General features: G+C 47.7%; 1 protein-coding gene across 2 annotated transcripts in view; it reads right to left on the reverse strand.

Moving 5' to 3' along the window:
- Nucleotides 1-1104: 1104 nt before the first annotated feature.
- The window catches only part of LOC140390085 (proteasome subunit beta type-8-like), a 72901-nt gene continuing 46652 nt past the window's right edge, over nt 1105-27353 (reverse strand). Inside the window, exons 3-7 of one of the 2 annotated variants that reach the window (XM_072474983.1) lie at nt 25689-25800; nt 25268-25397; nt 21633-21752; nt 7927-8131; nt 1105-1358 (exon numbers count right to left, since the gene is read on the reverse strand). In XM_072474983.1, the coding sequence (XP_072331084.1) occupies nt 1270-1358; nt 7927-8131; nt 21633-21752; nt 25268-25397; nt 25689-25800 (656 nt within the window). In that variant the 3' untranslated portion in view covers nt 1105-1269. The remainder of the gene's footprint in view (nt 1359-7926; nt 8132-21632; nt 21753-25267; nt 25398-25688; nt 25801-27353) is intronic. The other variant, XM_072474984.1, reaches the window with a different exon arrangement.

Below are 27353 nucleotides of genomic sequence, written 5' to 3' on the forward strand. Positions count from 1 at the left end.
TGTAGAAGATTGTAGTTTAGTCGGGCAGTATGGTCGGCGCGGGCTTGGAGGGCCGAAGGGCCTGTTCCTGTGCTGTACATTTCTTTGTTCTTTGTTCTTTGTAAAGAACATTAGTGAACTAGAAGCGTTTTTAAAACAATTGACAACGGTTTCATGGTCGGCATTAAGCTTTTAATTCTTGATTTTTATTGTCGAATTCAAATTCGTAGCCGGGTTCCCAGAGCATTACCCTGGGTCTCTGGATTATTAGTTCAGTGATAATACCGCTGAACCATCACCTCTCCTTTTGTGATGGTGACTGAGGTCGAACTCCCCTGTCTTTGCAATAGTTTAGGATGTGAATACTTTTGTGCAGGTACACGGGGGGGGGCGATTCTCCCAAATGGAGCCCAAGTGTTCGCCCCGTCATGAAAGCCGTCGCGTTTCACAACGGCGTGAACCGGGCCCGGGTATGACCTATTCTGTCCCCCACAGGGGGCCAGCTGGAGTGGTTCACGTCGCTTCAGCCTCCCTTCCTGGCACCAAATGGGCACCGTGCCAACCCGCGCATGCGCAGTTGGGCCGTGCCAACCTGCGCATGCGCGGGGGGACTTCTTCTGCGCGCTGGCCCCGACGCAACATGGTGTCGGTGTTCAGGTGCCAGCCACGCAGGAAAGTAGGCCCGGGGGGGGGGGGGAGGAGGAGAGGCCAGCCCGCTGATTGGTGGGCCCCGATCGCGGGCCAGACCCCATCAGAGGCCCCCCCCGGGGACGGAGACCCCCCCCCCATCCCCCCCACTGGCCGCCCCCCGGCCCTTCGCGCAGAGTTGCCGCCGGCAGCGACCAGAGCTGAACGGCGCTGGCGGGAGTCTGTCGTATCTGCGCGGCCGCTTGGCCCATCCGGGCCGGAGAATCGGCGCCCCTGCCGATTCCAGCGGCCCGCGCCGCGTCAGACGCGGCGGCGCAAATGGCGCCGATTCTCCGCACCTCGGAGCGTCGGGGCGCGGTTGCGCCGATTCTCCGGCCCGGCGCGAGAATCGCCCCAAAGTTTCTGGAGAGAGTAAACATCGACATTTTACCATCTTACTGTGAACTAAGAAAACTGTAATTGCATACTCCAATGATGTTTATAGAAGCATTATATTTATTTTAAATTCACAAAGAGGAGGGCACTTTAAGAAATCGAAAATTGAAAATCATTCACTCCCCTTCCTGAGACAGTGAAATTATTTGGTAACTATTCCATTGCTGGTCTTGGTTTCGATTTGATTGAAGAGATATCTTCTTCAGCTCATTGTGCCTCTGCAGCATACCTGTGGTGCAGATCACCAACATCCTCCTGAGACACTTTGATCCACCCATTTTCTCTCATGTGGTACACTGTGAAACAAAACAAGGCACAGTTATTTCTCAGACTACAAAAGCAACAAATTTCAGTCCTGCAACTTTAGTTTCATGACAAACTCACAAAAAGGAACTTGCTGTGCAAGTGAGCACAGGTGTCATTTCAGGAATTAACATTGGTGGGAGGATCGAAAGCCAGTGGGCCGCAGAATCGCCGGGGGGGGGGGCCCAGCAACCGGCGCGGCGCGATTCCCACCCCCGCCGAATATCCGGTACCGGAGAATTTGGCAACCGGCAGGGGCGGGATTCACGCCAGCCCCCGGCAATTCTCCGACCCGGCGGGGGGTCGGAGAATCCCGCCCCAGGGGTCACCCAATTTGTGGAGCCCAAACTGAAGGACCGCCCAAAAGAGCGCGAAAACCCCCAAGTATAAGAAGAATAGTCCGCCACATATTCGTCCCATCTTGGACCTGGTACGGCGGTCACGGCCATCTCCGGGGCGGGATTCTCTGACCCCCCCCCGGAGAATTGCCGGGGGCTGGTGTGAATCCCGCCCCTGCCGGTTGCCAAATTCTCCGGCACCGGATATTCGGCGGGGGTGGGAATCGCGCCGCGCCGGTTGCTGGGCCCCCCCCCGGCGATTCTCCGGCCCACTGGCTTTCGATCCTCCCACCAATGTTAATTCCTGAAATGACCAATGGAAGGATGCTTTTCTAATTGGAGGGCTGTGACCACAGGGCTCAGTGCTGGGACCTTTGCTCTTTGTAGTATATATAAATGATTTGGAGGAAAATGTAACTGGTCTGATTAGTAAGTTTGCAGACGACACAAAGGTTGGTGGAATTGCGGATAGCGATGAGGACTGTCAGAGGATACAGCAGGATTTAGATTGTTTGGAGACTTGGGCGGAGAGATGGCAGATGGAGTTTAATCCGGACAAATGTGAGGTAATGCATTTTGGAAGGTCTAATGCAGGTAGGGAATATACAGTGAATAGTAGAACCCTCAAGAGTATTAAAAGTCAAAGAGATCTAGGAGTACAGGTCCACAGGTCATTGAAAGGGGCAACACAGGTGGAGAAGGTAGTCAAGAAGGCATACGGCATGCTTGCCTTCATTGGCCGGGGCATTGAGTATAAGAATTAGCAAGTCATGTTGCAGCTGTATAGAACCTTAGTTAGGCCACACTTGGAGTATAGTGTTCAATTCTGGTCACCACACTACCAGAAGGATGTGGAGGCTTTAGAGCGGGTGCAGAAGAGATTTACCAGAATGTTGCCTGGTATGGAGGGCATGAACTATGAGGAGCGGTTGAATAAACTTGGTTTGTTCTCACTGGAACGAAGGAGGTTGAGGGGAGACCTGATAGAGGTCTACAAAATTATGAGGGGCATAGACAGAGTGGATAGTCAGAGGCTTTTCCCCAGGGTAGAGGGGTCAATTACTAGGGGGCATAGGTTTAAGGTGAGAGGGGCAAGGTTTAGAGTAGATGTACGAGGCAAGTTTTTTACACAGAGGGTAGTGGGTGCCTGGAACACGCTACCGGAGGAGGTGGTGGAAGCAGGGACGATAGGGACATTTAAGGGGCATCTTGACAAATACATGAATAGGATGGGAATAGAGGGATACGGACCCAGGAAGTGTAGAAGATTGTAGTTTAGTCGGGCAGCATGGTCGGCACGGGCTTGGAGGGCCGAAGGGCCTGTTCCTGTGCTGTACATTTCTTTGTTCTTTGTTGTTCTTTGTCCAATTGCAGCAACACCAGAAGCAAGTCCAAGTTCAACGCTCACTACCAGACGGATGAGCCTAGCTGAGAAGATCTCGAGAAAATCCAGAATTGAACAGCGGCCAGTGTTTCTCTGACCTAAGCCGGGTACCCGAAGTTAAGTACAGGTTGTCTTTGTTGATAGGTGTAGTTAACTAGTAGTGTTTATGTTGCATGACTAATTGTGTGTAAATAAAGTACCCTTGACCTTGAACTAATTAACTGGTGTTTGGCTCTTTGATCGATAGCCGGTTGAACCTTGTAGTGGTATCATTAGAACATAGAACATTACAGCGCAGTACAGGCCCTTCGGCCCTCGATGTTGCGCCGACCTGTGAAACCACTCTCAAGCCCATCTACACTATTCCCTTATCGTCCTTATGTCTATCCAATGACCATTTGAATGCCCTTAGTGTTGGCGAGTCTACCACTGTTGCAGGCAGGGCATTCCACACCCTTACTACTCTCTGAGTAAAGAACCTACCTCTGGCATCTGTCTTATATCTATCTCCCCTCAATTTAAAGCTATGTCCCCTCGTGCTAAATATCACATCCGAGGAAAAAGGCTCTCACTGTCCACCCTATCCAATCCTCTGATCATCTTGTATGCCTCAATTAAGTCACCTCTTAACCTTCTTCTAAAAACAGCCTCAAGTCCTCAGCCTTTCCTCATAAGATCTTCCCTCCATACCAGGCAACATTCTGGTAAATCTCCTCTGCACCCTTTCCAATGCTTCCACATCCTTCCTATAATGCGGCGACCAGAATGCACGCAATACTCCAAATGCGGCCGCACCAGAGTTTTGTAAAGCTGCAACATGACCTCATGGTTCCGAAACTCAATCCCTCTACCAATAAAAACTAACACACCGTACGCCTTCTTAACAACACTCTCAACCTGGGTGGCAACTTTCAGGGATCTATGTACATGGACACCGAGATCTCTCTGCTCATCCACACTGCCAGGAATCTTACCATTAGCCCAGTACACTGTCTTCCTGTTATTCCTTCCAAAATGAATCACCTCACACTTTTCTGCATTAAACTCCATTTGCCACCTCTCAGCCCAGCCCTGCAGCTGTGTCCCTCTGTAACTTGTAACATCCTTCCGCACTGTCCACAACTCCACCGACTTTAGTGTCATCTGCAAATTTACTCACCCATCCTTCCATGCCCTCCTCCAGGTCATTTATAAAAATGACAAACAGCAGTGGCCCCAAAACAGATCCTTGTGGTACACCAGTCTGAACATTTCCCATCAACCACCATCCTTTGTCTTCTTCCAGCTAGCCAATTTCTGATCCAAACTGCTAAATCACCCTGAATCCCATGGTATTTTCTGCAGTAGCCTACCGTGGGGAACCTTATCAAATGCTTTACTGAAATCCATTTACATCACATCAACTGCTTTACCCTCATCCACCTGTTTGGTCACCTTCTCAAAGAACTCAACAAGGTTTGTGAGGCACGAACTACCCTTCACAAAACCGTGTTGACTATCTCTAATCAAACTATTCCTTTCCAGATGATTATACACCCTATCTCTTATAAACCTTTCCAAGATTTTGCCCACAGCAGAAGTAAGGCTCACTGGTCTATAGTTACCGGGGTTGTCTCTACTCCCCTTCTTGAACAGGGGACAACATTTGCTATCCTCCAGTCTTCTGGCACTATTCCTGTAGACAAAGATGACTTAAAGATCAAAGCCAAAGGCTCAGCAATCTCCTCCCTAGCTTCCCAGAGAATCCTAGGATAAATCCCATCCGGCCCATCGATACCTGGCGACTCTAAGCATTAGAATACATAACATAGAAAGAAGTGCAAACTCACTGATTGCCATAATTGAAACAGAGACACAGAAAAGACAGAGTAAAAGAGTAAGAGAAGAAAAGCACAACAAATCCCACCCCCAACTCCTCTCCCACTTGACCTTAACCCCTTCCAAGATGCAACGTCTTCCTATAATATCCACCCGTAAATTCCTGAGGTGCTTCCTTCTTCCATCCCCCAGTGTCAAAACCATTTCCAACAATGAGGATGGCAGCGCTACCGGAAACGACAGGAAAACCTTCCCCGCAAAGTCTCCCACCTGAAGATATCTAAAGCTTTTTGTCCGTGAAACCCAAAGTTTCTGACAGCTCCTCCAGGCTCGGGAACCCCCCCCTCCAGAAACAAGTCCCCATGCCCTCTACCCCCTTGAAACTTGCCATTCAGTCTTGCCGGCTCAAATATATGCTTGTCACAAATCGGTGCCCATTTCCACATCCTTCCGAATTTAAATTGATGCCAAATTTTCAAAGTTACAACCACTACTGGGTTACCTGGATACTTCCCTGGGGAGAACGGCAGTGTCCACAACTTCGTCCCCCTATAGGTTCCCAACTCCATCCTCACCCACACTGCCTCCTGGTCCCCAAACCAACCCAACACCTTCTCCAATACTAGTGGATCAAGCTTGGCAACGCCAGGCCTCCCGACTGCCCGTCCCTCTGCCGGACCGTTCGCTGAATCCTAGCTACCTTACTTGCCCAAATTAAGGATGAAAGTAGACTTTCCACCCCTGCAAAAAAAACGGTAGCCATTGGAATAGGAACAGAAACCATGGCAAAATGTTTATCTTCACGGACTGCACCGGCCTGTCAAGGTCAGAGTGAGGCTATCCCATCTCTGTAGGTCAGCCTTAACCCTACCCACCAGACTTGTAAGTTTAACTTATGAAACTGAGCCCAATCCTTCATCAAACTTCTCTGTTCCTTCATCAAAACATTCAACTTGATTAATCAAACAGGATTCGTCTTTTACAAATTTGTGCTGACTCTCTTTAATTAACTCAAACCTCTCCAAACCCCTTGGAAGGTGGTCGTGCATTTTTAAGTAGTTTGTTCTGCCTCAATTTAAATTTCAAAATCCAGTTTGTTGAAACCTGGAAAATTAAATTTTCAAAACCTTTGAGCACACTTACTATTCACATGCTAGGAGAGGTTGAGGTTCCTTTTTATGTCAACTGTCATTCTATCCTCAGGTTGTCCCTTTGCCAGCTTATTTTCCTCTTCACTTCCCCTGTCACCTTCATTATGTTTGACCTGGTTCTTGTTTGAAGAATTCATCTGACCTGAGTCACAACCCCTTTATTTTTGTTTCATTATATTCTTAAACTACCTCATCATCCAAGGAGCGCCGCCTTTGGTACCCCCTGGCTTTCTTGTTGGAATGTATCGAGCCTGTACCTGAAACACTTCTTCATTAAAGATCATTCATTGTTCCTTTACACATTTTCCTGTTAAAGTTCGGTTCCATTTTTCCTTAGCTCGATCCACTCTGATCCCATTGAGGTTCACCCTCTTCCCATGTAGAAGTTTGACTTTAGATTTTTCTAATCTAAACCTTATGATATGATGATCATTCTTATCCACGTTTCCCCACAGACATTCTCTCAGACCATATTTGGGTCATTAAAATCTCCCAATATCACCACTCCACAGTTGTTGCATATCTCAGGTTTCCCAGCAGATTTGCTCCTATTTCTCTCTCACTAGTTGGAGACTGTTAGAATACCCTGAGCACTGTGAGCAGTCCATTTTTTTGCTTCTCAGCTGTAACCAATAGGATTCTGTCTTTGCACCCTCTTTCTAATACCACACTGCCTTTCCTAACGGTAGCATAGTGGGTAGTACTGTTGCTTCTCAGGGCCAGGGTCCCAGGTTTGATTCCCAGCTTGGGTCACTGTCTGTGTGGAGTCTGCATGTTCGCCCCGTGTCTGTGTGGGTTTCCTCCGGGTGCTCCGGTTTCCTCCCACAAGTCCCGAAAGACGTGCTGTTAGGTAATTTGGACATTCTGAATTATCCCTCTGTGTACCCGAACAGGCGCCAGAATGTGGCGACGAGGGGCTTTTCATAGTAACTTCATTGCAGTGTTAATGTAAGCCTACTTGTGACAATAATAAAGATTATTATTATTATTATTTTATAAATTCAGAGTACCCAATTCATTTTTTTTTCCAATTAAGGTGCAGTTTAGCTTGGCCAATCCACCTAGCCTGCACATCTTTTGGGATGTGGGGAAACCCACGCAAACACGGGGAAAATGTGCAAACTCCACACGGACAGTGACCCAGAGTCGGGATCGAACCTGGGACCTCGGCGCCATGAGGCATCAGAGCTAACCCACTGTGCCACCGTGCTGCCCTATAAAGATTATTATTACTCAATACTGCAAACTCCACTTCCCCTTTTCTCCTTCCCTATCTTCTCTGAACACACCATAATCTTCTCCATTAAGCTCCCAGTCCTCACCACTTTTTATGGCATGTTTATGTTATTGGCACTGCATCACATTCCCAGATCGCTATTTGTACTTGGAGCTCACCAACCTTATTCAGCACACTTTGGCAGTTTGTGTACGTAATTTGTAATCCTGGGTGCGATTTTCCACACGCCCATCCCGCAGCAGAGTCAGTTCGGCTTGGCCACCAGCGGTGTCTTTCAGTCCCGCCGATGTCTACAGCATTTTACGTGGCGCGCCCGTCCTGTTGCTGGGGAGACCGCCGCAGAGGGTCAGCTTTGGCAGGACCAGAGGATCCCGCTGGTGGGAAAGGCCAGACAGTCCGGCATCCTATCTTTCTATCCCTGATAGTCCTCCTTAGACTGCTCCCATCTATTATAGAACAACTTCTCCAGTACTGTCCTGCACTCCCAGTTTGTGCCTCACCTCTACTTCTATCTGCTCATCAGCTGCAATTTATTTTTAACTTCCCCAACCAGACGTTCTCCTAGCTGTACAATTCCATTATTCAATTTAGAGTTCACTGTATGATAATGTAATTCAGAAATATACTGCTCACTGTTAACTGTGCCTCCAGAATAAGCATCCCGATGGGTGGCATGGTAAATAGCACGCTGGGCCAGATTATAAGCCTCCTTCACTGTCAGATCATATTTATATCCGCTGTCCATAACACCATATGCGTATCCATAGCCTGATCCAGTGGAAAACATGCTACCAGAAAGTCTCACTCCATTCTCATCCACATAGTAAAGGCCTGGACCCTGGAAAACAAATGGAGAATAAAATTACTATCAGGTGACTTTCAACTGCTGCTCAACCAATGACCCAGTTGATCCTGGAATCAGCAGCTTTAGGCCAGCATTCCTGTGGAGGACACGTTTATTTGAAAATAAAGATTTATATTTGTGAAGTAAAACATCAGCTGGACAGGCAAATGAGAGTAAATGAAAATACAAACTAGGAGCCCCTCGGGTCTGCTCCGCAATTTGATCAGGGTTGATCTGATTGTAACCTCAATCCCAAATTCCTGTCTACCCCCGATAACCTTTCACCCCCTTCATAATCAAGAATCTATCCAGCTCTGCCTTAAAAATATTCAGAGATTCTGCTTCCACCGCCTTTTGAGGCAGAGAGCTCCAGAGACCCACCACCCTCAGAGAGAAAAATTCTCTTTATCTTCGTTATATATGATCAATCCCTTATTTTTAATCTGTGAACCCTAGTTCTAGATTATCCCACAAGAGGAAATATCCTGTCCACATCCAGCCTGTCAAATATCCCTCAGGATCGTAAAGGTTTCAATCAAGTCACCTCTTAGTCTTCTAAGCTCTAGTGGATATAAACCTAACCTCTCCAACCGTCCTTCATCAGACAACCCACCCATTTCTGGTATTAGTCTAGTTTGAACTGCTTCAAAGGTATTTACATCTTTCCTTAAAAGAGGGAACCAGTATTGTGCTCAATGCTCCAGATGTGGTCACATCAATGGTCTTTCCCTCTGAGAATATGGAGAAAGAGCATGTGAGTGAAATTCATCTAACGAAGAGCTGGCACTGGTATGATTGTCTCAGAAGACCAGAAGATTGAAGAGTTCTGCTGGAGATGGCGGCCATTTCCATTGTATTTCAGAGAGTTGGTCACTGTTAGAGGGGGTGGGGGAGGGAGGGTATAAAAAGGGGGGGGAGGGACGAATTTGTGTGTTGGGGGGGGGTATTATTCCTTGGATTGAAGGGTTGTTTTGGGGCTTCTTGTTGTTTGCGTCCAGTTAAGAGTTATTGTTTGGAACATCCAGTGGCGGATGTGAGCAGAGGACATGCACCAGGAGACACTCTGACCCGACTCGCAAAGTGCATCGTAGGCAGCGCTAGCTGGGAAAAAATTTAAACTGAAGACGAGGAGAAACATACAGCAGCTTAATAGGCCCAAAATTAACATAAAGAGAGGGGGCAGCCAAATGTGCTCCTCAGACTCTGAGACTTTGTTGGAGTCGTCAAATGGTGGCAGCAGTGGGCTCCTACCCCCCTCCACCCCCCCCCCCCTCCCCCAGGTGACCGCGTGGCCATCAGTTGAAGACATCAGCTGCATTGTGACGGCTGAGTTGAAAAAGCATCTTAGGGACCTGGCCGGAGAAATAAAAAGGCCAGTGGATGAGTCCCTAAGTCAAATCTCGAGCAAGTTGGAGGGGATGGATAAAAAAATGGAAGTGTGGGGTAATATGGTCCAGACTATGGAGGTGGTCGTCATCGATCACAGTGAGCGGATCACAGAGCTGGGAAAACTGTGCTCGGTTCTGGATGTGAATAAGTTTCTGAAGAATAAAGTAAACTCCCACATAATTCATCGCCAGCATGTTATTTAAAATGGTGCTGAAGTCCCACCCGGAGCTAGAGCGGGCTCATCGTGTACTGCCACCAAGACCTTGTGCAGAGGAACCCCTCGAGCAATGACCTGAAGGTTCCATAACTTCAAAGAAAAAGAGCAGGTCCCGTGATGGGCCAGGAAGCAACATGATGTTAAATGGGGGGGGGTGTGGGGGGGCACAAAATCCGGCTTTACCAGGACATTAGCGCTGAATTAACAAAGAAAAGAGCAGCATTTAATGGGGCAAAATCTGCCCTATTCAAGAAAGGTATTCTGTTTGGGCTACATTTCCCAGCCCGTCTTCGAGTTTCGGTCGAGGGACTCCCAATACAAGGCAAACACCTTTGTTAAGAAGCTGGGTTTGAATTCTGTGTAAATCTCTCTCTTTGTAGCTTATAGGTTAAATTGCTGTATGTTCGGAAGTTATATCATTGTTGTTTATTTGGCTGATTTACACTGTTCTTACTGTTGAAGTGTTCCCGTTTTTTTCTCATTATGCTAGTCTAATATTTTTTGTTCTTATAGTGCGATTGTTACCAGGGAATCATTATAAGTGAAATTTTTGTTTTTGAATAATGTTAATGAGGTTTCTTAACTTTTATCAGGGTCGGTTGGAGAGCTGTAGCTAGAAATGGGCCGAGAGAAAGGAAGTCGTAAGTGTGGGTATTCTGCAGCTCCCACACACAAATATTTGTCAAGGGGAGCTTAGATTTTAGTGTGAGAGTGTTTAGGTTTTATATAAATTTGATGTCTTTGTTGGGGATTGCAGGGTTAGGGGTGGATAGGAAAAGTGAGGGGGGCATGGTTGGTAGTCTGATGTTGAAAAATGAAATGAAAATCGCTTATTGTCACAAGTAGGCTTCAAATGAAGTTACTGTGAAAAGCCCCTAGTCGCCACATTACGGCGCCTGTTCGGGGAGGCTGTTACGGGAATCGAACCGTGCTGCTGGCCTGCCTTGGTCTGCTTTCAAAGCCAGCGATTTAGCCCTGTGCTAAACAGCCCCTGCTGTCCACTAATTTGTACTTGACCAGTGTTAGGACCGGAACAGACCTCTGTGCTGGTGGGGTCTCCTCGCCAAAGCGTTATGAAGTTTCTTGCCTGCTGAATTCTGGATATAATGGCTGATCATAGTGGGAGAGGCGGCCGAGGTTCTTCTCTCCGCCTTATAACCTGGAATGTGAGGGGTTTCAATGGACCAGTGAAGCAGGCAAGGATTTTTGCCTTGAAAGGACTGGTCCGGGGTGTTGTGTTCCTACAGGGGACCCACTTGCGGGTGAAGGACCAGATGAGACTTTGCAAAAATTGGGTGGGACAAATCTTTCACTCAGGCTTTAATGGTTGGGCCAGAGGCATGGCAATATTAATCCACAGAAAAATACAATTTACTCCTTCCCAGATTATGGATGGTCCCTATGCTCGCTACATTATTGTCTGTGGTTCACTGGGGAACACTCTGGATATTTTGGTGAATAGTTATGCCCCCAATTGGGACAACCTGAGCTTCATAGAATCATAGAATCATAGAAGTTTACAGCATGGAAACAGGCCCTTCGGCCCAACCAGTCCATGCCGCCCAGTTTTTTACCATTAAGCTAGTCCCAGTTGCCCACACTTGGCCCATAACCCTCTATACCCATCTTACCCATGTAACCATCTAAATGCTTTTTGAAAGACACAATTGTACCCGCTTCTACTACTACCTCTGGCAGCCCATTCCAGACACTCACTACCCTCTGAGTGAAGAAATTGCCCCTCTGGGCCCTTCTGAATCTCTCCCCTCTCACCTTAAACCTATGCCCTCTAGTTTTAGACTCCCCTACCTTTGGGAAAAGATGTTGACTATCTACCTTATCTATGCCCCTCATTATTTTATAGACCTCTATAAGATCACCCCTAAGCCTCCTACGCTCCAGGGAAAAAAGTCCCAGTCTATCCAGCCTCTCCTTATAACTCAAACCATCAAGTCCCGGCAACATCCTAGTAAATCTTTTCTGCACTCTTTCTAGTTTAATAATATCCTTTCTATAATAGGGTGACCAGAACTGCACACAGTATTCCAAGTGTGGCCATACCAATGTCTTGTACAACTTCAACAAGACGTCCCAACTCCTATATTCAATGTTCTGACCAATGAAACCAAGCATGCCGAATGCCTTCTTCACCACCCTGTCCACCTGCGACTCCACCTTCAAGGAGCTATGAACCTGTACTCCTAGATCTCTTTGTTCTATAACTCTCCCCAACGCCATACCATTAACTGAGTAGGTCCTGGCCTGATTCGATCTGCCAAAATGCATCACCTCACATTTATCTAAATTAAACTCCATCTGCCATTCGTCGGCCCACTGGCCTAATTGATCAAGATCCCGTTGCAATCCTAGATAACCTTCTTCACTATCCACTGTGCCACCAATCTTGGTGTCATCTGCAAACTTACTAACCATGCCTCCTAAATTCTCATCCAAATCATTAATATAAATCACAAATAACAGTGGACCCAGCACCGATCCCTGAGGCACACCACTGGTCACAGGCCTCCAGTTTGAAAAACAACCCTCTACAACCACCCTCTGTCTTCTGTCGTCCAGCCAATTTTGAATCCAATTGGCAACCTCACCCTGGATCCCGTGAGCTTTAACCTTCTGCAACAACCTACCATGCGGTACCTTGTCAAAGGCTTTGCTAAAGTCCATGTAGACAACGTCTACTGCACTACCCTCATCTACCTTCTTGGTCACTCCCTCAAAAAACTCAATCAAATTTGTGAGACATGATTTTCCACGCACAAAGCCATGCTGACTGCCCCGAATCAGTCCTTGCCTCTCTAAATGCTTGTAGATCCTGTCTCTCAGAATACCTTCTAGCAACTTACCTACTACAGACGTTAGGCTCACCGGTCTGTAGTTCCCAGGCTTTTCCCTGCTGCCCTTCTTAAACAAGGGCACAACATTCGCCACTCTCCAATCTTCAGGCACCTCACCTGTGGCTGCCGATGATTCAAATATCTCGGTTAGGGGACCCGCAATTTCCTCCCTAGCCTCCCACAACATCCTGGGATACATTTCATCAGGTCCCGGGGATTTATCTACCTTGATGCGCTTTAAGACTTCCAGCACCTCCTCCTCTGTAATATGCACACTTCTCAAGACATCACTATTTATTTCCCTTAGTTTCCTAACATCCATGCCTTTCTCCACCGTGAATACCGATGAGAAATATTCATTCAGGATCTCACCCAACTCTTGTGGCTCTGCACATAGATGCCCTTGTTGATCCTTAAGAGGCCCTACTCTGTCCCTAGTTACTCTTTTCCCCTTTATGTATCTGTAGAATCTCTTTCGATTCTCCCTTGCATTATTTGCCAAAGCAATTTCATGTCCCCTTTTTGCCCTCCTGATTTCCCTCTTAACTCTATTTCGACAATCTCTATACTCTTCAAGGGATCCACTTGATCCCAGTTGCTTATGTACGTCATATGCCTCCTTCTTCTTTTTGACCAGAGTCTCAATATCTCGAGTCATCCAGGGTTCCCTACTTCTACCAGCATTGCCCTTCACTCTAAAGGGAATGTGCTTACCCTGCACACTGGTTAACACATTTTTAAAAGCCTCCCATTTACCAGCCGTCCCTTTGTCTGCCAATAGTCTCCCCCAATCTACCTCTGCAAGTTCCTGTCTGATACCATCAAAATTGGCCTTGCCCCAATTAAGAATTTTAACTCTTGGGCCAGACCTATCATTCTCCATAGCTATCTTAAAACTAATGGAATTATGGTCACTTGTCCCAAAGTGATCCCTCACTAGCACTTCTATCACTTGCCCTTCCTTATTTCCCAAGACGAGGTCAAGTTTTGCCCCCTCTCTAGTCGGTCCATCCACATACTGAATGAGAAATTCCTCCTGAATACACTCAACAAATTTCCCTCCATCCAAGCCCCTAATGCTATGGCTGTCCCAGTCAATGTTGGGAAAGTTAAAGTCCCCTACTACTACCACCCTATTATTCTTGCAGCTATCTGTAATCTCCTTACATATTTGCTCCTCAATTTCCCGCTGACTATTTGGGGGCCTGTAGTACAGTCCTACCAAGGTGATCTCTCCCTTCTTATTTTTCAGTTCCACCCATATAGACTCAGTGGGCGAACCCTCGGATATATCCCCTCTAAGTACTGCCGTGATGTTCTCCCTAATCAAAAACGCCACTCCCCCTCCTCTCTTACCTCCTGTTCTATCCTTTCTATAGCATCTGTACCCCGGAACATTGAGCTGCCAGTCCTGCCCCTCCCTTAGCCATGTTTCAGTCATAGCTATAATATCCCAGTCCCATGTGCCCGTCCATGCCCTGAGTTCATCCGCTTTGCCCGTCAGGCCCCTTGCATTGAAATAAATGCAGTTTAATGTAGACCTTCCTTGCTCTCTGCCCTGCTTTCTCTGGTCATGCTTTACACACTCTCCCTTCCTGCCTTTTGTTTCTGTCCCCACTGACTTCCTACATCGGTTCCCATCCCCCTGGCACATTAGTTTAAACCCTCCCCAACTGCACTAGCAAACACCCCCCCGAGAACATTGGTTCCGGTCCCACCCAGATGCAGACCGTCCGATTTGTACAGGTCCCACCTCCCCCAGAACCGGTCCCAATGTCCCAGGAATTTGAAACCCTCCCTCTTGCACCATCTCTCAAGCCACGTATTCATCCTAGCTATCCTGTCATTCCTACTCTGACTATCACGTGGCACTGGTAGCAATCCTGAGATTACTACCTTTGAGGTCCTACTTTTTAGTTTAACTCCTAACTCCCTAAATTCAGCTTGTAGGACCTCATCCCGTTTTTTACCTATATCGTTGGTGCCTATATGCACCACGACAGCTGGCTGTTCACCCTCCCCCTCCAGAATGCCCTGCAGCCGCTCCGAGACATCCTTGACCCTTGCACCAGGGAGGCAACATACCAACCTGGATTCTCGTTTGCGTCCGCAGAAACGCCTGTCTATTCCCCTTACAATTGAATCCCCTATCACTATAGCTCTGCCACTCTTTTTCCCGCCCTTCTGTGCAGCAGAGCCAGCCACGGTGCCATGAACCTGGCTGCTGCCACCTTCCCCTGGTGAGCCATCTCCCCCAACAGTTTCCAAAACGGTAAATCTGTTTTGGAGGGAGATGACCGCAGGGGATCCCTGCACTGCCTTCCTACTCTTCCTCTGTCTGTTGGTCACCCTTTCCCGATCTGCCTCAGTAATTTTAATGGATTCCCTGATGGACGCTCTCCCCGATTCAGACTCACATCGGACTATTCTGGGAGGAGATTTTTTAAAAATTCCAATTAAGAGGCAATGTAGCGTGGCCAATCCACCTAACCTGCAAATGTTTGGGTCGTAGGGGTGAGACCCATTCAGACACGGGGAGATGTGCAAACTCCACACGGACAGTGACCCGGGGCCGGAATCGAACCAGGTCCTTGGCGCCTTGAGGCAGCAGTGCTAACCACTGCGCCACCATGCCTTCCTTTCTGGGCGGCGATTTAAATTGTGTCTTGGACCCTAAACCTTGTTAAGAGGAAGAAGGAAGCCTATGTGAAGATGAAGTGTGAAGTTTCGGTTGGGGCGATGGATAGTTACAAGGTAGCGAGGAAGGATCTAAAGAGAGAGCTAAGACGAGCAAGGAGGGGACATGAGAAGTATTTGGCAGGAAGGATCAAGGAAAACCCAAAAGCTTTCTATAAGTATGTCAGGAATAAGCGAATGACTAGGGAAAGAGTAGGACCAGTCAAGGACAGGGATGGGAAATTGTGTGTGGAGTCTGAAGAGATAGGCGAGATACTAAATGAATATTTTTCGTCAGTATTCACTCAGGAAAAAGATAATGTTGTGGAGGAAAATGCTGAGCTCCAGGCTAATAGAATAGATGGCATTGAGGTACGTAGGGAAGAGGTGTTGGCAATTCTGGACAGGCTGAAAATGGATAAGTCCCCGGGACCTGATGGGATTTATCCTAGGATTCTCTGGGAGGCCAGGGAAGAGATTGCTGGACCTTTGGCTTTGATTTTTATGTCATCATTGGCTACAGGAAAAGTGCCAGAGGACTGGAGGACAGCAAATGTGGTCCCTTTGTTCAAAAAGGGGAGCAGAGACAACCCCGGCAACTATAGACCGGTGAGCCTCACGTCTGTAGTGGGTAAAGTCTTGGAGGGGATTATAAGAGACAAGATTTATAATCATCTAGATAGGAATAATATGATCAGGAATAGTCAGCATGGCTTTGTGAAGGGTAGGTCATGCCTCACAAACCTTATTGAGTTCTTTGAGAAGGTGACTGAACAGGTAGACGAGGGTAGAGCAGTTGATGTGGTGTATATGGATTTCAGCAAAGCGTTTGATAAGGTTCCCCACGGTAGGCTATTGCAAAAAATACGGAGGCTGGGGATTGAGGGTGATTTAGAGATGTGGATCAGAAATTGGCTAGCTGAAAGAAGACAGAGGGTGGTGGTTGATGGGAAATGTTCAGAATGGAGTACAGTCACAAGTGGAGTACCACAAGGATCTGTTCTGGGGCCGTTGCTGTTTGTCATTTTTATCAATGACCTAGAGGAAGGCGCAGAAGGGTGGGTGAGTAAATTTGCAGACGATACTAAAGTCGGTGGTGTTGTCGATAGTGTGGAAGGATGTAGCAGGTTACAGAGGGATATAGATAAGCTGCAGAGCTGGGCTGAGAGGTGGCAAATGGAGTTTAATGTAGAGAAGTGTGAGGTGATTCACTTTGGAAGGAATAACAGGAATGCGGAATATTTGGCTAATGGTAAAGTTCTTGAAAGTGTGGATGAGCAGAGGGATCTAAGTGTTCATGTACATAGATCCCTGAAAGTTGCCACCCAGGTTGATAGGGTTGTGAAGAAGGCCTATGGAGTGTTGGCCTTTATTGGTAGAGGGATTGAGTTCCGGAGTCGGGAGGTCATGTTGCAGCTGTACAGAACTCTGGTACGGCCGCATTTGGAGTATTGCGTACAGTTCTGGTCACCGCATTATAGGAAGGACGTGGAGGCATTGGAGCGGGTGCAGAGGAGATTTACCAGGATGTTGCCTGGTATGGAGGGAAAATCTTATGAGGAAAGGCTGATGGACTTGAGGTTGTTTTCGTTGGAGAGAAGAAGGTTAAGAGGAGACTTAATAGGCATACAAAATGATCAGGGGGTTGGATAGGGTGGACAGTGAGAGCCTTCTCCCGCGGATGGATATGGCTGGCACGAGGGGACATAACTTTAAACTGAGGGGTAATAGATATAGGACAGAGGTAGGTTCTTTACGCAAAGAGTAGTGAGGCCGTGGAATGCCCTACCTGCTACAGTAGTGAACTCGCCAACATTGAGGGCATTTAAAAGTTTATTGGATAAACATATGGATGATAATGGCATAGTGTAGGTTAGATGGCTTTTGTTTTGGTGCAACATCGTGGGCCGAAGGGCCTGTACTGCGCTGTATTGTTCTATGTTCTATGTTCTAAACTGGACTGCTCCATGTCCAAATCCTGGCCCCAAACTGGAATGTCTGGGACATTGACATTTTTCATGGCTGGGATTGGAGGGGTTGATCCGTGGCGTTTTCTGCATCCAATCAGTAAAAAATGTTCTTTTGTTTTTGCATGTTCACTGCGCCTACTCCCGAATTGATTTTTTTGTTGTTGACAAGTCCTTCCTCCCCTCATTGAGAACAGCTGCATACTCAGCAATTGTCATTTCAGTCCATGTCCCTCATTTTGTTGAATTTTGCTTTGATTTTGGCCCTCCTGAGCGCACACCCTGGAGACTAGATACCACCTTATTGTCTAATGACAAATTTTGTGAGTAATTGTCTGCTGCTGTAACAGACTTTATCAAATTCAACAAAACAGAGTTAATCTCTCAGCCGACATTATGGGAAACCCTAAAGGCCGTCAAAGGGGTAAATTAACTCATATAAAGCTCACATTGTGAAAAAGGAGAGTGAGGAATGACAAAGGCTGATGGACTCCATCTTGGAAGTTGACCACCAATATTCTGCTGCCCCCAACGCTGGAATTACTGATTCACAGAAATGTTGCAACTGCAATTTGAATTGATGACCACGAACAAAGCGGTGCATCGGTTACGATGTTCTCGGGGCACCTTGTATGATCATGGGGAGAAGGCAGCCTTCTTCTTGCGCATCTACCCAAGAAGCAGGCAGCCTCCCGAGAAATCCTTCCGATTCGGAGCAAAGAAGGTAATCTAGTCTCAGCCCCTCTCCAGGTAAATGTGGCTTTCAGTACGTTTCACCATGAGCTACTGAGTCAGAGCCTCCTCCAGATATGTAAGACATGTTGAGGGTTTTTAGATAGTTTACACATCCCGACTATTGAGGAAGTCAGGAAACGGGAGCTGGAATCCCCCTTAAGCCCAGAAGAAATAGAGAAATGTATCGGTTGGCTGCAATCTGACAAAGCCCGGCATCCTGATGGCCTCCCACCTGAATTTTACAAGAGGCTCTCAGAGCAACTATAACCTTTCATTTTGGACATGCTCAATGATTCACTGTCTTAGGGGATCATTACCCCCGTCCTTCGTCCAAGCCACAATCTCGGTGTTGCTGAAAGATGGTAAGGAGTGTGGGTCATACTGACCCATTTCACTCCTTAACATGAATGTTAAGATAATGGGGAGAGTCCTGGCAACCCGGATGGAGTCATGTCTTCCAGGTATAATTTCAGAGGATCAAACGGGCGTTATCACAGGTAGACACAGTTATCGGCCAATGTCCGACCTCTCTTGAACATTGTCCTATCAACCTAATCTGCTCAGAAACCTGAAGTTATGGTAGGTGGGATTTACCGAGCAACCCGCCCCGTGTTTTTTTGGCGGCGGAGGCGGCCCGCCAGCAGGACTTTCTAGTCCAGCTATTGTCAACGGGATTTCCCATTGACTGCACCTCTCGTCGTCAGGAAACCTGTGTGCCATCGGTGGGACCGGAAGATCCCACCGGCGTGAACAGCCGGTAAATTCCACCCAGTATCTTTGGATGCAGAAAAGGTGTTTGATAGGGTGGAGTGAAACTACCGATTTGAGATTTTGAATAGATTCGATTTTGGCCCCAAATTCTCCTCCTGGGTTGTTTGATGTACAATTCCCCTAAAACCAACATCTGAACAGATAGGACCGCCTCCGAATACTTTTCATTAGGCAGGGGCACTAGACAGGGCTGTCCTCATTCTTCACCGCTCTTCGCAATGGCCATTGAACATCTGCTGATAGAGTTGAGGTCGTCAGCGAGATGGAGGGGACGACACTGAGAGGGGGAGGAGCACTGGATTTCACTGTATGCAGGTGACCTACTTTTATATATTACGGCTCTGGTCTCCTCAATAGAAAACACCATGAAGATATTCACGAGATTTGGAACATTCTCAGGCTATAAATTAGACATCAGTAAAGTGAGTGTTTCCCAGTGAACTCAATGGCCAGAGGGGCTCAGCTTGGTTTGCAGCCGGTACCCCTCTTGTCCTTTAATTTTCAATATCTGGGAACTGCGTGGCCCATAACTGGGACTGACTCCACAAACTGAACTTTTCAAAACTCGTCAGCAAGATCAAAATGGCCTTACAGAGGGAGGACAACCTCCCCCTGACTCCAGCAGGCAGGATCCAAACTGTTAAGATGAATGTGATGCCTAGGTTTTGTTCTTATTTCAAAGTAGCCCCATTTTTCTATCCAAAGCATTTTTACTACGGTCAACAAATTAATATCGGCATTTGTCTGGGCAGATAAGAGTCCCAGTGTCAGCAGCGCTCTGCTTCAGAGAGGCAGAGGGTCGGAAGGCTCGGTCTCCCCGAATCTCCTGTTTTACTATGGGCTGCCAACATGCAGGAAATCCGACAATGACTGATCCAAAATCAAAATGGAGTAGATTAAAGGGATGGCCTTGTGCCACAGCCTCCTCCCCACACACTATAATTACCGCAGTGCTGACTTTCTCCCTGGTAGGCCTTTCCTCTAAACCTTGGTGACTTCATCGCTCAGGATATGGAAGCAGTTTCGGCAGCAGTTCAATCTCCTCACTTGCCCCGATACGTGACAACCACCTCTTCGTGCCCTCGGGCTTGGATCCATCGTTCGGGTTCCGGAGAACGGGTACACTTTGGGGATTTATTCCTAGATGGAAGCTTTGCCAGCCTCGAAAAACTCTCAGACAGATACAATCAGTTCCAACCTTTCCCATTTTTTTCAAATTCGGGATTTCTCATGAAAGTTTTTTTCATCCTTCCCCACGGGCTCCCCCTTCTTCCCTGTTGGAAATGGTATTGACCTTGGCAGGGCAGGGGAGGGGGTCAAATTCAAATCTGAACAGCCACATTCCATCTTCGGCTCCTGCCTCTTTGAATTGAGTATATGAGAAATGGGTGGAGAAACTAGGCTCTGTGCTTACTGAGGAGGTTTGAAGTCCTCGACAGGGTGTATTCCACTTGCCAGACTGAGTTTCATAGAATCACAGAATTTACAGTGCAGAAGGAGGCCATTCGGCTCATCGAGTCTGCCTTGGAAAGAGCACCCTACTTAAGCCCACAACTCCACCCTGTCCCCGTAACCCCATCTAACCTTTTTTGGACACTAAGGGCTATTTAGCATGGCCAATCCGCCTAACATGCACATCTTTGGACCGTGGGAGGAAACCGGAGCACCCGGAGGAAACCCACGCAGACACTGGGTAGAATGTGCAGACTCCGCACACATAGTGACCTAAACGGGGAATCGAACCTGGGACCCTGGAGCTGCAAAGCAACTGTGCTAACCACTGTGCTACCGTGCTGCCCAGTTCAAAGTACTACATAGAATGCGCTGGACGAAGGCAAAGATGAGTGGATTCTTTCAAGACGTGGAGAACAAGTATAACTGCTGTTCACTTACAAGGCCTAACCACACGCATGCGTTCTGGTCTTGTTCTAAGCTTGCTGGATACTGGGCCTCCTTTTTTGACACAATATCCAAGATTTTTCAGACAATCTTAGAATCATGCCTGCTGGTTGCAATATTTGGCTTTTAAAATTGTGAAACAGGCACCATGGCTGTTGAAGGAGAGAGAGGAGGTAGGAGAGTGGAGGCGTGACCATGGGCTGCCGGTCCTGACAGGGGGTGTGTGGGAGGGGGGGGTGACAGTGGGGACCAGGCGACGGTGCATGAGGCCGGGGCGACCCCCCCAAGGGACCGGGGTGTCCAGGCACCTTTGCTGCAGCCTGAAAGGCAGCCACCTTGCAGCACTGACAACTCACCGTGGCCCATGTTTGTGCAGAGTGCCACTGGCCATTTGGGTGCCACCACACCCCAGCCCCTACCCTCCACCTCACCCCTCCAAACTTCCGGCACCCGACGTCAGGGCATCACGCAGTACACCCGAGGGCAACACCCACGTAACCCCGATAGGGGGGGTGCCGGACAGGGACTGAAGAGCGTACTGCTGGTATGGGTAGAGGCAGCCACCAGTACCCCTGGCAGCAGGGGCAGGTGCCAGGGCCAGAGGTCTGTACGGTGCCAGGCATCGACGGGGTCAGGGGTGTGGGGAAAAGGACATGCGGGGCAGGGTCTGCTGTGCCAATCGGGGCCACCATGTAGACTGTTGGACCTGGTGGGGCACAGGGGTATGCACTAGGTTAACAGAGGCAGAGTAAACATATCTGCCAGATCATGGCGCACCTGGCACTGCGGGGGCAATGGGGGAAAGCACCACCCGGTGGCCGATAAGGTGATGGTCGCACTGAAAATCTGTGCCACAGGGTTCTTCAGGCGTCGATTGGGGACTGTCTGGGATCTCACAGAGCTCGGTGCACAGATGATTCCGCTTCAGCACGGAGGCCCTGCATGCCTGGTCAGCACAACAGATCGACTTCAATGTGGACTGAGCTCACCAGGATGCCTGGGCAGTGCGTTTTACTGCCATCGGCGAGATGCCCCAGGTCCAAGGGGTTGATCGATGGGATGCATGTCCCCCTACGAGCATCTGCAGATGACATGCAGGTCTTCACAAACTGAAAGGGGATACACTCAATGAATATGCAGCTGGTGCGTGACCATGTGACGCGCATCATACACGTCTGCACCCAATACCCGGCCAGTGTGCACTATGCCTTCATCCTGCCACACCCAACAGTTCCTGGCCTCTTCAAGCCCACGCCACGGCAGAGGGGCTGGTTGCTGGGTGACAGGGGTCATCCGCTGCATCTGTGGCTGACAATTATCCGGAGACCACAGACCGACGCAGAGACCCACTACAACGATGCCCATGCAGCGACCAGGGGCGTGATCGAGCTATGCTTCAGCATCCTGAAGATGCGGTTCATTTGCCTGGACCGCTCTGGAGGGGCCCTCAAGTATAGCGCTGGGAGGGTCGCCCGCATTGTGGTGGCCTGTTGCGTCCTCCACATCATCACGCAGTAGAGGGACGACGTGCTGGAGGAGGAGGATGAATGTCAGTCCTTGTCTGACAAGCAAGATGCTGAGAAGGGCGAGGATATGGCGCCCAGGCAGGCACGGGAGCCTGCACAAGATGTGCACCTGGGCTGGCGTGCTCGAAACACCTCCAGGTTCACCGACTCGGGGGCCTGGCCAGCAGCATGGGCCATCAGCAGCAGCAGAATTGTATTCAACCGCAATCTGCAACCTCATGTCCCAGCACTGTGGAGGGTTGTTTTTCAAACTGGAGGCCTGTGACCAGCGGAGTGCCTCAGGTATCGGTGCTGGGTCCACTGTTATTTGTTATACATATTAATGATTTGGATGAGAATGTAGGAGACATGGTAAGTAAGTTGGCAGCTGACACCAAGATTGGAGGCATAGTGGACAGTGAAGAACGTTGTATACGATTGCAACAGGATCTTGAGCAATTGGGCCAGTGGGCCAATGAATGGCAGATGGAGTTTAATTTGGTTAAATGTGAGGTGATGCATTTTGGTCGATCAAGTCAGGGCAGGACCTACTCAGTTAATGGCAGGGAGTTGGGGAGAGTTACAGAACAAAACGATCTAGGAGTACAGGTTCATAGCTCCTTGAAGGTTGAGTCGCAGGTAGACAGGGTGGTAAAGAAGGCATTCGGCATGCTTGGTTTTGTTGGTCAGAACATTGAATACAGGAGTTGGAACATCTTGTTGAAGTTGTACAACACATTGGTAAGAACACACTTGGAATACTGTGTGCAGTTCTGGTCACCCTATTATAGAAAGGATATTGTTAAACTAGAAAAAGTGCAGAAGAGATTTACGAGGATGTTACCAGGACTTGATGGTTTGAGTTATAAGGAGAGGCTGGATAGACTGGGACTTTTTTCCCTGGAGCGTAGGAGGCTGAGGGGTGACCTTATAGAGGTCTATAAAATAATGAGGAGTATAGATAATGTAGATAGTCAACATCTTTTCCCAAAGGTGACGAATGTGATATAAAATAGTTACTTTAGAGATATTAGTTACTGTAATGTAGAGATAGGCCAGTCTCATCCTGGTGAGTTCACAGACAAAGGATTTCAGACCGCATGGAAAAGCAAGGAGGAGGTGTGTCCACCAAAGGAGGAGAAAAGGATGCTGGGTAATAGGGGCCAGAGGAAGGGATTGGAAGTGAGCCAATTAGAGTGTATGGATAGGTCAGGAGGGGTATAGGATGACCTATGGGAAACTTGATGCCAGTTGTGTGAGTAGTAGAGATCCCTTTGTCCTACAGACTCACTTGATTCCGGAGGTGTACGAAGCAAGATGTGCTTTGTACTTGCTGTGAATTGAGAAAGACTTGCAAGTCAAATAAAATAACTAATGCTGTACCTGCAAATCCATCTCGACTTTTATTGAGGTCAGACTGACGGGTAAAGAAATTTGGGATTTGCCATGGTTGAGGAGTCTAGAACTAGAGGGCATAGATTTAAGGTGAGAGGGAAGAGATACAAAAGGGTCCAGAGGGGCAATGTTTTCATACAGAGGGTGGTGAACATCTGGAATGAGCTGCCAGAGGTAGTGGTAGAGGCGGGTACAATTTTTTCCTTTAAAAAACATTGCGACAGTTACATGGGCAGGGTGGGTAGAGAGTGAGATGGGCCAAATGCGAGCAAGTGGGACTAGCTTCGTGATAGGAACTGGGCGTTATTGACAAACTGGGCTGAAGGGCCTGTTTCCATGCTGTAAACATCTATGACTCTATATTCCCCACTCTGTCATTAGCGATAGATAACATAGTTTTATGAAGGGGAGGTCATGCCTCACTGATGTGATCGAGTTTTTTGAGGAAGTGACGAAGATGATTGATGAGGGGAGGGAGGTGGATGTTTTTTACATGGACTTCAGTAAAGCCTTTGACAAGATGCCTCATGGCAGATTGGTACAAAAGGTGAAGTCACACAGGTTCAGAGGTGAGGTGGTAAGATGGATACAGAACTGGCTCGGTCACAGAAGGGTAGCAGTAGAAGGGTGTTTTTTTCTGAATGGAAGGTTGTGACTAGTGGTGTTCCACAGGGATCTGTGCTTGGACCTCTGTTGTTTGTGGAGTACATAAACGATTTGGAGGAAAATGTAGCTGGTCTGATTAGTAAGTTTGCGGATGACACTTGGTTGGTGGAGTGGCAGATAGTGTTGAGGATTGTCGGAGGATACAGCAGGACATAGATAGGTTGGAAACTTGGGCAGAGAAATGGCAAATGGAGTTTAATCCAGACAAATCTGAGATAATGCATTTTGGTAGGTCTAACATAGAGGAGAAATATACTGTAAATGACAAAACTCTTAGGAATATAGAAAGTCAGAGAGATCTGGGCACGCAGGTCCACAGATCTTTGAAACTGGCAACACAAGTGGACAAGGTCGTCAAGAAAGCATACGGAATGCTTGAGCGGGGCATCGAGTATAAAAACTGGCAAGTTGTGCTACAATTGAATAGAACTTTGATAAGGAATATTGTGCACAATTCTGGTCGCCACACTACCAGAAGGATGTGGAGGCTTTGGAGAGGGTGCAGAGGAGGTTTACCAGGATGTTGCCTGGTTTGGAGGGTGTCAGCTATCCGGAGAGGCTGAATAGACTTGCACTGGTTTCATTAGAACAATGGAGGTTGAGGGGTGACCTGATGAGAGTTCTACAAGATTATGAGGGGCATGGATAGAGTGGATGGAAGGCACTCTTTCCCAGGGTGGAGGGGTCAGTCACGAGAGGGTATAGGTTTAAGGCCCGTGGGACAAAGTTTAGAGGAGATGTGCGAGGCAGGTTTTTTACAGAGAGAGTGGTGAGTGCCTGGAACGCCTTCCCAGGGAGGTTGTGAAAGCTCATTAACGACGTTCAAAAGGCATCTTGACAAATACATGGATAGGATGGTTATAGAGGGACACGGCACAAGGAAGTGCTGAGGGTTTTGGCAAAGGTTAGTATCATGACCGGTACAGGCTTGGAGGGCCGAAGGGCATGGACCTGTGCTGTATTGTTCTTTGTTCTAACTCCTCACTTCCCCTTCACTCTCTCATCGCTCCCGACTCCCTCAATTCCTCCAACCCTCACTCCCTCCATCCCTCACTCACCTTCTCATCCCAGCCACAGACCATGGTTCCCATTGACAGTCCCATGCCTCTATATTCTGCAACCATGTTCGCCAATAGTTTGGAGGCAGCCGACACTGAAATACGTTTCTTATTCCGCAGTTTATAAATCCTGGAAAATATGACCATCAGAACATTACTGCAAACACTGAGCAGATATGTACTTGTGACATTAATCTTTACATTATTCTTGACATTAGCAGCCTATGGTCATCTGGGTCTATGGCGACTTTACTTACTTCATTATTCTATCATGTGTGTGCATGTGTGACTGTCCATGTACAATTACTGACCTGGAATATTTAATCATTATCAATAATTTGAACAAATTAAACTCTTAGTATTGTTTTTACTCTGAGATTTCCCAATAATTGAACGGTTGATGTTCTAATGATTTTATTACCTGCACTGTTTGGCCAGCATTCTCTCCCAGTACACACAGTCCGCAGCACTGCCAGACATTGTTCCCAGCAGGTAAGGGTTAATCTCAATCACCTTCTTGAACGCCTGGGTGCCTAAACAAAACAGTACAATTATATTTTTAACATTCTGTAGGTGCTTTAAATTACTGTGTATCATAGAATTTACAGTGCAGAAGGAGGCTATTCGGCCCATCGAGTCTGCACCTCCACCCTAGCCCCATAACCCAGTAATCCCACCCAACAATAAGGGCAATTTTGGACACTGAGGGCAATTTATCATGGCCAATCCACCTAACCTGCACATCTTTGGACTGTGGGAGGAAACCGGAGCACCCGGAGGAAACCCACGCACACACTGGGAGGACGTGCAGACTCCGCACAGACAGCGACCCAAGCCGGAATCGAACCTGGGACCCTGGAGCTGTGAAGCAATTGTGCTATCCACAATGCTACCGTGCTGTATTGTCATGTGAGAGTCCCTTTAAGAAATGGGTGTTTATCAAGTAGCTGTAGTGGGTGTACCTTTAAGAAATGGGTGTTTATCAAATAGCTGCAGTGATGTCAGAGTGTGGATGGAACTGGGTTTTGGTCTGTGTCTTTTTACTTTCACTTTGAGAAAAAAGCCGGTGTGTGTCTGTGTTTTAGTTTCATTTTCAGAGTTGGAGCTGCATCCAGCCAAACAAGGTGTGATTTTGATCTCTCTCTGCATATAAAGAATGTCTTCAGATCACTTGCTAATTTAAAAGTGATAACTGCTCTCAGCAGAGAATTAAAAACCTGCTGACTTTATTAAAGAGGGTATTTGTCGTATGGATGTTGCGAGGAAAAATTAAGGGTTACTATAGAGTACTGTATTCTTTGGGGAGAGTATTTGAGTTGATAGTTGCTAAGGTGTTTACTGTGTGTTATAAAATGTTATCTGCATTCATAGAATAAACATTGTTTTGCTTTAAAAGTACTTTAGATCTCTGTTGCATCACACCTGTAAAGTGGGCCCTTGTGCTCCCCATAACCAAAATCTATTAAAGGTTGTGGGGCAGGTGAACTCCATGATACACTTTGGTGTTCTCTAAACCCTGGCCCATAACAGTATGCATCAATGAAGAGTGCAGGAGAACATGCCAGGAGCAACACCAGGCATACCCAAAAAGGTGTCAACCTGGTGAAGCTACAACACAGGACTACTTGTGTGCCAAACAACATAAGCAGCAAGTGATAAACAGAGCTAAACGATTCCACAACCAATGCAACAGATCTAAGTCGTGAATGGTGGTGGACTATTAAACAACTCACTGGACGAGGAGGCTCAACAAATATCCCCATCCTCAATGATGGAGGAGTCCAGCATATACGAGCAAAAGACAAGGCTGAGGCATTCGCAAAAATCTTCAGCCAAAAGTGCCGAGTGGATGATCCATCTCGGTCTCCTCCAAAAGTCCCCAGCATCGCAGATGTCAGTCTTCGGCCAATACGATTCACACCACGTGATATCAATAAACGGCTGAAGGTACCAGATACTGCAAAGGGGATGGGTCCTGATAATATTCCGGCAATAGTGCTGAAGACTTGTGCTCTAGAACTTGCTCACCCCTAGCCAAGCTGTTCCAATGCAGCTACAACACTGGCATCTAGCCGGCAATGTGGAA

This window comes from Scyliorhinus torazame, chromosome 14 (assembly GCF_047496885.1).
Source record: "Scyliorhinus torazame isolate Kashiwa2021f chromosome 14, sScyTor2.1, whole genome shotgun sequence".
Classification (NCBI taxonomy): Eukaryota; Metazoa; Chordata; class Chondrichthyes; order Carcharhiniformes; family Scyliorhinidae; genus Scyliorhinus; species Scyliorhinus torazame.